Source organism: Denticeps clupeoides, chromosome 4 (assembly GCF_900700375.1).
Source record: "Denticeps clupeoides chromosome 4, fDenClu1.1, whole genome shotgun sequence".
NCBI lineage: Eukaryota > Metazoa > Chordata > Actinopteri > Clupeiformes > Denticipitidae > Denticeps > Denticeps clupeoides.
Genome location: NC_041710.1, coordinates 7,446,977 through 7,458,383, shown reverse-complemented (window position 1 = coordinate 7,458,383; position 11,407 = coordinate 7,446,977). Strand labels below are relative to the sequence as shown.

The 11,407-nt window shown below is 42.1% G+C and overlaps 1 protein-coding gene across 1 annotated transcript; it reads left to right on the top strand.

Annotated features, from left to right (window-relative positions):
• Window positions 1-231: 231 nt before the first annotated feature.
• melk (maternal embryonic leucine zipper kinase) lies at window positions 232-10,653 on the top strand. Its single transcript, XM_028977731.1, has 18 exons — window positions 232-372; window positions 602-680; window positions 768-853; window positions 1,012-1,128; window positions 2,056-2,199; window positions 2,269-2,337; window positions 2,457-2,549; window positions 3,018-3,116; window positions 3,209-3,277; window positions 3,476-3,574; window positions 4,549-4,635; window positions 4,983-5,111; window positions 6,066-6,194; window positions 6,378-6,633; window positions 9,055-9,151; window positions 9,829-9,988; window positions 10,075-10,178; window positions 10,259-10,653. The coding sequence occupies exons 2-18, from the start codon at window positions 617-619 to the stop codon at window positions 10,434-10,436; spliced, it is 1,980 nt and encodes a 659-aa protein (XP_028833564.1). The 5' UTR covers window positions 232-372; window positions 602-616; the 3' UTR covers window positions 10,437-10,653.
• The last annotated feature ends 754 nt before the right edge of the window (window positions 10,654-11,407 follow it).

The following is an 11,407-nucleotide window of genomic DNA, read 5'->3' as shown; positions in this document are numbered from 1 at the left end:
AGTCCTGCCGTTGGGAGAATTTGTTGGGTTTCGGCCCAATTTTGTTTTATTTCTGATGTTTTTGATTCTTCAGGTTTGTGCAAAAGTGTGTGTTAAGTACATCGATGCAAATATCTGTTTTCACAATTTACTTTTGCGACGACACACCTTATTTTGAAAAGACCTGCCGCTCTTTCTGCGTTCGACAATCCGAATGAAACCGGAAGTGTCGTTGTGAAGTGGCAAATTCAAACTCTTTCAACAGACTAGCGTAGCGACACAAACGTCAGAGCTCTGCTGCTAACAAAACCTGTGAAGAGTCTTTTTTGCTCTGTGTTATTTTAATGTTTTTTTTATTTTACTCATTCTCTTTTAGCTGAAAACGCAGAAAAGGTAACTCATATTCTTTTGCCACGGAGATGTGTTACGACGTATTTGGTTACAAAATGCACAAATGTGTATTTTTTCAGTGCTGAGAGCCTGGTTGTGTTTCTGTAGTTCATTCCACTGCTTTTAATAATGATTTATATATTTAGCTTTATGGCAAAGACCCCAAAGTGCCAACTGGATACGTTGTTTGATGCAATTTTATCTAAAACGCCTCACGTTATTGTTTTCACAGATTCGAATCAGAAGAATGCCATCAGACAGCGAGACTGAGCTGTTAAAGTATTATGAGGTGTATGAAACTATTGGATCAGGTAAGAACATCTGCGACCCCAAAAAATGGTGTGTGATGTAACCTGTCTATTTAACAAAAAATCTACTTTTTTAACCTTTCCTTGAAGGTGGGTTTGCGAAAGTTAAGCTTGGCCGCCATATCTTGACCGGAGAGAAAGTGGCCATTAAAATTATGGTGAAGAAAGACCTTGGGGTAGGTGCCAAAACACACCACCAAATTGTAATTTAGCACAGATCTGTACGGACTCGAACCTGCTGTGGACTTTGTGACCGGCTGTTGTGTGCTTATGAAATATTATATTTGGTAATCTGCTCAATTTTTTTTTACCACTCCTTGTGTGTGCGGTCTAGGATGACCTGCCCCGTGTGAAGACCGAAATTGAGGCCATGAAGAATCTGAGCCATCAGCACGTGTGTCGTCTCTATCACGTCATTGAGACCCACAGCAAAATCTACATGGTGCTGGAGGTATGTGCTTATATTTCTGTTCTTCTTTTCAACAGAAAACGAACTACGGAAATCATAGAGACTCCATTATTCATTGAAATACAGCCTTATCACAATACTGTCAATTCAGTGATATTTCGTGAGTTCTGAAGAAGAATAAAATCCATGAAAGTATAATTCCTAAAAAAAAAAAAAAAACAGATTTTGATTAGAAATCCCAACATTTCTAGTGAATAATATCACTGCGCTCCCGAGGAAATCCTTCCTTTGTTCTTCTACTATTCTTATATACTGCAGGGTTCCTACATCATTAAAAAACTGGAAAAGTCATAGAATTTGCAAAGATAATCTTCCAGGCCTTGAAAAAGTTTTGGAATACAAAATATTTTTTTCTGGAAAATCTGATAGACACATGAATGAATTGCGAAGTAGACGGTTCCTGTAAGGCTGCGCAAGAAATGTTTCTATACGTTTACAACTACAACATTTAAAACTAGCGCAGCTCTATAGTATCTTTCCTGGCTTTTTGTAGTGAACCACGTCACGTCTCTTTTTCAGCCATGTATCTCCCTTTAATAGAGTCTTTTTTATGCCGGAACATGATGGAGTTCATTTTACTTGGGCTTGGGCTGCGTGAACTTTGAGGAAGGAAAGTCATTTAAGTTAAGCTTTTCATGGTTGTCATAAGTTTAGTTTTCTGGTAAATTAGACTTTTTGTGTTCTTTCTTTCACATTTGCGCGTAAATTTCAGAGCACACATGGTCATGAAAAATGTCCTTAGAGTGACTGAAAAGTCATGGAAAATCTTTTGTAATAATGTGTAAGAACCCTGATGCTGGATGTCGGCCTAACTCGTAATTTTGCCACATGTCTTAATAATATTACTACTTTAAGAAGCAGACAATATTTTTATGTTGCTATTTTCTACCTTTCTTGTACCCATCACAGTACTGTCCAGGCGGGGAGCTTTTTGATTACATCATTGCCAAGGACCGTCTGTCTGAGGAAGAGACCCGCATGTTCTTCAGACAGATCGTCTCTGCCCTGGCGTATGTGCACAGCCAGGGTTATGCCCACAGGGATCTTAAACCAGTGAGTGAGCAGCTAAACATTATCTCGGCGGTCTGAGCTCTGGCGTCTCACCTTTCTGTGGGCTTTTAGGAAAACCTGCTGATTGATGAGGACCACAACCTAAAGCTGATTGACTTTGGCCTCTGTGCCAAACCTAAGGTACTTCACATCTATACATCGATTTTATGCAGAGATCTACTGCACTTTCTTCTTAACTGCTCCTCTTTGACTGTTTCTAATTTCTCATGGTGGGATGTTAATGAAGTTCTGGTTTTTAGGGGGGACTGAATTATGAGTTGATGACATGCTGTGGAAGTCCTGCCTACGCCGCTCCTGAACTTATTCAGGGCAAAGCATACATTGGTTCAGAGGTGAGTATTTGTAGGTTGCACTAAATAGGGATCTATTGCACTAGTCATGCCCTTGGGATGAGTGTCACACAACCAGAAATTCTTCCAGCTTCTTCAGGGTTGCTGTAGGTCTGTAGTCAGCCTCTTTTACCTCTTTTGTCTTATATTGTACACCAGCGAGTCTTAAAATCAGTAGTTACAGAGACAGTCCCCCTTGAGCAACTTGGGTGGGATTTCAACAATGAGGTCCCTTTGATGATCTGTAATTGTGAACCATGAACTTTTTCATGGTTTACGGGGTTACGGGGTTGCTTGCTTAACTGCTAGGCCACCACTGCCCCAATCTGTGTAGGGAAACCCCAATGGATTTCCGCTCCAATCTAAGATGACTGAATGCTGTAATTAAATCAAAGGTTCAACACATTTATGCATCCTGCTAATTGTACTTTTATTCAGAATTTAACATTTTATATTTACTTGTTTATTCAGGCTGACGTGTGGAGTATGGGTGTCCTGCTCTTTGCCCTGCTTTGTGGGTATCTTCCCTTTGACGATGATAATTGCATGGTTCTCTACAGAAAGATCACTGTAAGACTATAGATACTATAAGATGCTCAACTAATTACTGCATTAGCAAACATGTGCTTTTGTTAATAAGATACTCAATCTTATTTGTCTAGAGAGGAAAATATGACAATCCTCCCTGGATTTCTCCTGCTAGTGTTCTGCTTCTCAACCAGATGATGCAGGTAAGTTGTAAGCATTCGGACTTGACTTTTAACAACATTTAGGGAGTCAATTTTTATTTGTTTGTAATGTTGGACACATTGGCATGTGACTATAATTTCTGTGGAGCTGACTTATTATTAGTTTTATTTTATTCACCTTATCCCTCCTCAGAATGTCAATGAGATGGTGTCAAGTGTTGTTTCCTGGTTCTCCTGCAGGTGGAGCCAAAGCGCCGCCTTAGTGTCTGGCAGATGCTGGATCACCCCTGGATGATGAAGGGCTACAGCAGTCCGGTAGAGTGGCACAGCAAACGTCCCGTAAGAATTTAAAAGATATTTTGTGTCTTAATCTAATAAAATGAAGTTGGAATTGATGGATTCAATATATACAATGTTCAGTCCCTCCAGGATATTGTGATATTGCAGTTGCAACAATTAATGCAATTTCAAGCAATTCTATTTCTTGTAAGTTTCTCTCATCAATTACTACCAATATTTTGATTACAATTCTGCTTCCTATACTACACAGGTGTGCATATAGACACAGAACAGAAGGAAGAATTCCTTTTTTTTTTTTTTTCACTGCAATAGCAAAAATGTTTTATTGAAAGAGTTGAACATTTTATGCATGCTTCCGTATTTGGACACAGTCAGGATACAAATCACAGGTATTGCAAATTGGCGGTCTATATTTTTTACTTCAATGTCTGTTATTTTCTAACAAAATGACTGGTTAATACAATGTTTTTTTCTTACTGGAACAATTGAATTATGCCAAGCAAAAAAAAAAGAAAAATACTCTGCTACAATTTCTATGCAGAAAAAAAGTTCCCACATTTTAGGCCACTACCATTTCCATAAATCTAGCAAAATACTGGAGGGACTGAATTGTGCTACTTGTTAATATTAACTGTTAGATCTTTTAAACAAATTGTATTGCTTTTTTCCAACTCTAGCAAAAATATTTGGCACACATTTTTATTTCATTATACACACACACACACACACACACACACACACACACACACACACACACACACATAACAACATTTCTAAAGTTTGATACCACCATGAAATGTGCTGCTGTCTGATCTGGTGGTAGTAGCCTAGTCGCCTATGAACCAGAAGACCCAGGTTCAAATCCCGATTACTACCATTGTGTCCCTGAGCAAGACACTTAACCCTAAGTTGCTCCAGGGGGGGGACTGTCCCTGTAACTACTGATTGTAAGTCGCTCTGGATAAGGGCGTCTGATAAATGCTGTAAATGTAAATCTGCTTTGTGTATGTTAGTTGGGCCATATCGATGAAGACTGCATCACAGAGATGGCTGTTAACATGAAGCGATCCAAGCACAGTACAGTTCAATTGGTGTCAGAGGTATTATTTATTTGTTTGTTTAACCCTTTTTTAATTGACATTTGTCAGTTTAGTTAAACATTTTTTTTTGGAACTTAACTTAGTTGGACACTAGATGGCAGCAGAGTTCTCACTTATACCCGTAATCTCTATTAACATGTTGCGTTTTTCGTTATTTTTCTGTTCTTATGTGCAGAATAAAATACATAAAATACTAAACAAAAAAAATCCATTAAACTATATGCAATGCTGCAATACTATTTAATTGCTGTAAGGTACCTGTAACTATGAATATGTTAATAACTGTGTAAAATAAAGAGTAACATACGGTGCTGGTTAATCATGTAGACACTTGTGTCTCTGTACAGTGGAAATATGACCAGACCACAGCCACGTATTTGCTGCTGTTGTTGAAAAAGCAGCGGGGCAAACCTGTTCGCCTACGACCGGAGCTGATGACCCCTGAGATCACCTGCTCCGCTCTACTGGACAGCACGGTTGGCCACAAATGCACACACACGCACATCTCACACACTCACCAACAACCATACAATCAGTCGGGTAACTGTTGACTGTTCCTGTACAACCTGATTATTACTCCAGTTTATATTCAAGTGTGACACTATTGGTTTTCATTTGTTTGACACATTAGCGAGAAGAAAGCGTGACCTTTCTTAGTTTTCTCTGTTTATATCGGATTATATGAAAATTTTCTAAAGCATGTGCTACTTAGGCTATTTAAAGCGAACAAAAAAAAGACTTCCTGTCCTTAATAGCCCAAAATACAATTTTTCTATTTCAACAGTAATAAAATAACAGTACAATTTAAAACTAACGTAACATGTTTGCAACATTTGGCAGACTCGCGTATCCAGAGCATTGTACATCTGTGCTCTAAAATGTCCATTATAGAAATCCCTCATTCACTGAGGTAGGATTTTACTGACCCCTCCTTGGCTTTGTAGGCAAGCATCAGTATTTTGAATCTGATGCGGGCCGCCATAGGAAACCAGTGGAGGGAACGTGGCAATGGCGTAGTGTGAGAGAATTTGGGAAGGTTGTAAACCAGTTGTTGTGCAGCATTCTGGCTCAGCTGGAGTGGTTCAGTAGTGCTTAGAGACAGAATAATTGTTCAGTGCATCTGCATTACTTTTCAGTCTGTAGTGGCTTTACTTGTGTGCTTGCTTAATGTCCATTGTCAGGTAATATGTCAGTGTGGTGAAAATGTCAGTCATGTGATTTAAAAATGGGTCATGGTTCGTGTATTGAACACCAACAGCTATTTGTTCATCAGTTAATGGATTTCAGCGTAGTAAAATGGAATAGCACCTCATATAGCAAGAAAGAGATCTTTTTTTTGTTGTTGTTTTTATCAATTATATGTATTATGTGAAAATAAATAAATAATACAATGCATTAATAATAAATTGGTGTGTGTGTGTTCCCTGCAGACCAGGCCAGCTCGCCCTGAATCCATGGTTGTGGGATCCCTGGACTTTCCTACCAACTGCCATGAAGAGGAGAACCAGTGGATACCCCTCACTCCCAAAATGCCCCGGCAAACGCTGGCTGAAAACATGGTGTGTGTGCTTCTCCTTCCTAGCTGTGCTGCCTTCTGTGAACTTCCTGTCTGTCTCTTCACTGAAGTGGAAACGGTGCTCAGTAGATTAGTTCTCATTCTGCTCTAATTAAATTGCAATTTTTTTCATTACATCAGACATATTTCCTCAAGTCATATTTTCTTCCTTTGCCAATCCCTGCAGAAACCAGTTGGTCAGTCGGTAGAAAAGGGGCGGGATGAAACGGGCCACTCCCTATACCCGAACAGGCTCCCGGAACGACGTGACAGGTCCAAGGAAAATAAAGAAAACCTTGGAACACCCACTCCCGGTGGGGACGTGTTTGCTCTTCCCGCCCCCAGAACCCCGATCATCAGTAAGAGAAACAGACCCAATAAGGCTGCCCCGGTCACACCCAAAAATGTCCATGTCACTAATGGAGCTCCAGATGCGCAGAAGGGTGAGTGGAACATAAAATTCCCCCACCTAGTCGGATCGTGACTTCGGTCTCTCATGCATTTGTACATCATTTTCATAATGCTGGTGATTAAAGCGAGTGCTTCTCTGAGGAACAGAGTGATATTTCCTCACATTTCCTGATTTGGTGCTCATTAGCCGGCTGTTTGTGATAATTATCGCCGCCACACACCTCAGGTGAGGGCTTTCCGAAGCCATAATGGGCGGCATAATGCAGGAGGTAAAAAGCAATTGTGCTCTTTTATCTCCAAATGGGGAAATGTGTAATGACTTGTTTAATTTGACCCCAGATAAGCTTTTCCTCCAGAGGTAATGTCGTGTCTCACCAAAGCTGTTGGAGGTGGAGAGAGATTCTCGACCCCTTTGACAATAGAGTGTAGTGAGAGAGAAGATAACCTGACTGCGTCACACACTCCGCACTGAACTGATGAAGGTTCTCGGGGCACAACTGACTTGAATCGGGGGTTTAGATCGACTTGATTTGGGTTTTACATGCATGTTGAGGTTCGTTCACCCCATGGAGCTAGTAGTACCTCCTCTTCCTTGTCAGAAAGTTTAATTCCAGCCAGGAATTGCTTACTACTTGGAGTCTCAGTCATAATGGACCTATTAACGATGGTCTGATTGTGATGAAGGTAGGAAATCTACGTTGGCAAGAGAGAAAATCAAAAATATCCTGATAATGCACTGACCAAATTCACTTCTGAGCCGCGCAGTCATGTGTGGTTCAAGACCCAGGATATGAAATGCTGCATATTTACCATGTTGGGGCTGGGCAATATGCTGGCGGATTCATCAGTGGTCAGTTCTGATGCTCGTGTGCCCACTGGATGAACTTGACCCTGGCCAGTCTACAGCTACGCAGTCCCATACACAACAAACTAGGATGCCCTGTGTGTTCTGATGCCTTGTATCCGAACCGGCATGACTTATTTTATTTTTTGTTCCCTGTAATTCAAACTGCATTAGATCTTCTATTGGATCGGACAGGTTGTATCAGTGAGCCATGGCAAGCCGTTACCCCCGTCACTACTTTACTGTTCTTTTTTTTTTTTTTTTTTTTTTTTTTCCCCCCCTCATTCTTGGACCATTTCGTCCACTATTTTGTTCCACCGGAGACCATTTGCACCATAAACGATACAATAGGCCCACTAATCCCCAGCCACCAGCCCACACTCTTCTTCTCTTTGTGGTCTGCTTGCTTTTACCTGATCACTCTCACGGCGAGTCAAAGGAAGTCCACTTGTCGCACAAAGGTGTAAAACACGTAGAATGTTATGATAATTGTGTTCTATGGCCTCACACTTTCGAGCGGTATATTTTTTTCACAGCAAATGTGATTTTGTTGTGGAGCAATGCATAACGGAGTAGATGAACCAGCACATCACACGTCTTTCGCACACATGCAGACATACTCGTATTTGCCGGTGATGAGCAGTCAATTAATGTCCTCCTGATGAGTCCTTCACTTAATTGAGATGTGAGTGCTGTTGTTAGAAGCATGTTGCTTTACTGGCAGGTTTTTAGTGGAAACTCTACCGCAGAGGACACAAGTGTGAAAATGCTGTCCAGTGCAACACCCTGCGCTATCACCCAAACATTAGCACAACGTGCTGCCGCCAAGCGCAGCTTGGTCTGAACTGCGCGTGCAAAAAGGACTAAATGACTTCATCTCCCTGCCCTATACTGCGTTTTTGAAGTATTTCAGTATAGTGAACCGAAACAACGTTTCTCCAGAACCTGGTGCTACGTGTGACATTTAACCAAAGTTACACACTGACATAAAGTGTACGTGTGCAACAGACAGACCGGCTACATGAAGTGCAAACAGAGGACACAGACAGTGCAGGAAAAAAGCACGTAGACAACAATGAAGACAGACAGCGCTAAACTAGTGAAATGGATAGGAAATGTTAATTATCAAAATAAATATATTGAGGGTTGTGGTAGATTCGCTTTCCTCAGCCTCCGCAGGAAGTAGAGACGCCGCTGGACTAGTGAAGTGATTGTCACATGTGATACACAGCAGCACAGCATGCGGTGCACAAAGTGAAATTTGTCCTCTGCATTTAACCCATCACCCTGAGTGAGCAGTGGGCAGCCATGACAGGCGCCCGGGGAGCAGTATGTGGGGATGATGCTTTGCTCAGTGGCACCTTAACCGCTAGGCCACCACTGCACACAGGATTATCTGTTAGAAGTGGGATTTTCTTGGCTGTTGAGCTGGTGGTGGTATTCCAGGAGAGGTTCTCCTCTAGATGAACAGAGGAACTTTGTGTTCTTGACTATCACCACACAAGATCTGTCGATGTTCAGTGGGGAGTGGTATCTCCGTTCTCTTCTGAAGTCAATGCGATGCTGTTTTTTTTACGGTGTTCCTTATCCAATGTGTGTGTATCTGTAGGTGGCACCCCTAGAGAGCCATCCCATAGGAGGGCAGCAGAGCACCAGCCTCACACACAGGCTGACCTGGAGGTCCTTGCCTTGAGTCCGGAGAGAAGGTACACACACACACACACACACACACACACAGTTCATCTACCACAAATTGCTGATATTGTGTTTCAAGATTCGAGGATTAGCATTTTTTGCCAATGTACATGATTCTGAATTCAGGTGCTGCAGTTGCTTGAGATGCTAAATAAGGGGCCATTTGTATGGAGTGTTTGATATTGTTCTATTCATCAAAATGAATATACAATGCTGATAGTGGGCATGGTCCTGGGATGTCTGTAGGAGAGAACAAGTTTGATATATACACAGACGTTCCTCTGTACAAGGGGGGTTAGGAACTAAGAGAACAGAGCGTGAGATGCATCAATGAGGGGGCGTACATGAGCTCTCAGTCATCCTGTTTTGCTCCTCCCCCTTGTAATTGATAAAAACTTGGCAACTCATCTCCTCCTCTCCCAAAGAAAGGTTACTAGAAAGACCTACTCCCGGTGCGCTGTATCTGTTATACCACCAGCAATATCTGGCCCATACTGTGGGGTGATGCTGAACTTTTAAATACACAGGATCTTCACGCTCTCCGGAGGGTCTGTCCACGCTCACAAAATACAAAATTTCTGATTTCCCTCAGGATCCGTCCCTTCATTCTCCTTTAAAACAGGATCCTGCCCCTAGCCACGGGGCTTCATTCATATTCTTGAATTAAGCACAGCTTCTCTTCCTCTAGGTCCCGCTCTCTCGACATGGCAGGTTGCCAGGGTGACAGCGCACAGAAGCGCAAGGGAGGCAAAGTCTTCGGGAGTCTGGAGAGGGGCATAGATAAAGTCATCACCATGCTCACCCCCAACAGGAAGAGGGGCGTCCGCGACGGCCCACGCAAGATCAAGGTGAGCACTGGCCCCTCTGTCCGGCCCCCGCATTCTCCGGAGGTCTCCATCCCGCCATGCTTGCCGTTGCGTCTTTTCCTCTCCAGGCCCAGTATAATGTGACTCTGACCAGCCAGACCAACGCAGACCAGGTGCTCAACCACATTCTCAGCATCTTACCTGAGAAGAATGTGGACTTTGTGCAAAAAGGGTGAGACTCGTTTAAGGCAATTCTTTTTATTATTTATTTATTTATTTAGTAAATTGTAATTTTTTTTGTCACCCCTGCAGGTACACTCTGAAGTGCAAAACACACTCTGACTATGGCAAGGTGACCCTGCAGTTTGAGCTGGAGGTGTGTATCCTGCAGAAGCCCGAGGTGGTGGGCATCCGCCGGCAGAGGCTTAAGGGTGACGCCTGGGTCTACAAGCACCTGGTGGAGGACATCCTCTCCACCTACAGCGTATGAGCCCACCACTCCCAGCTCAAACCACTTCCTGCCCAGCTTGGTCGTTTACACTTGGTCCCTTGATTTACATCCCGTCTACAATAAGGCGGGCCTCACCGTTCACCCCGACTTGTGCAATTCCTCCTCCATCGATGGACGAGAGCAGGGAACAAACACTAATGAGCGGCTTCCTGATCCAGATTACCAGACACGAGCTCATGAAGGAATCGTTTTTAAATGTTTCAAATACCACAGTGTGTTCTTGCACAAACTAAACAAATGTGGCGTCCTGTGTGCCTCACGTTCCTGTACAAATGGTGCAGCATTTAAGTGTGTGTGTGTGTTTCTACTTGTTGTGGTTAATAATGTGTTTATATTTTAACCCTTTACGTTCTCACTTGTTCATTCACAAACCTGTTCTGATGGTTTTTTTTTTTTGGTTCTGTGTTTACATGGGAGTTTAAATGTCTGAATTATTTTTTTGTAACACATCAAATAAAAATGTTTTTATTTCTATTTCCTTGTGTCTAACAGTGTGTCCAGCATTAAGAGTTCAGTTCAAATAAGTGGAACCTCTGTCATTGTGGTTCAAATCCCAGGTTCAAATCCCACTTACTACCATTGTGTCCATGAGCAAGACACTTAACCCTAAGTTGCTACAGGGGGGGACTGTCCCTGTCACTACTGACTGTAAGTTGCTCTGGATAAGGGCGTCTGATAAATGATGTAAATGTAAATGTGATGAACTTCAAATAACGTGCTGTTTCTCTGGATGTGGGAGATGATTCCATGATTTTAATAAAAGCATATGGAGAAATAAGGAGGCTCAGCTGAGAACGCACTTCCTCCAGCAGCTGAGGAAACTGTGGCAGAGCTGGAATTGACTGTTAATTCTCATCTGGTTTAGTTGGGCTTATTTAAAATGTACTTTGCATAATGAAATGTTTTTACTCTTGAAAGCTGATCCTGCTTTTATCTCTTGTTCATTTAAC

Bases quoted from the DNA above. Each gene is read 5' to 3' on its own strand.
- melk (XM_028977731.1), top strand. From the start codon at position 617: ATGCCATCAGACAGCGAGACTGAGCTGTTAAAGTATTATGAGGTGTAT. The intron at 1,129-2,055 runs GTATGTGCTTAT...TACCCATCACAG, and splicing joins AAATCTACATGGTGCTGGAG to TACTGTCCAGGCGGGGAGCT. The intron at 9,152-9,828 runs GTACACACACAC...CTCTTCCTCTAG, and splicing joins GCCTTGAGTCCGGAGAGAAG to GTCCCGCTCTCTCGACATGG.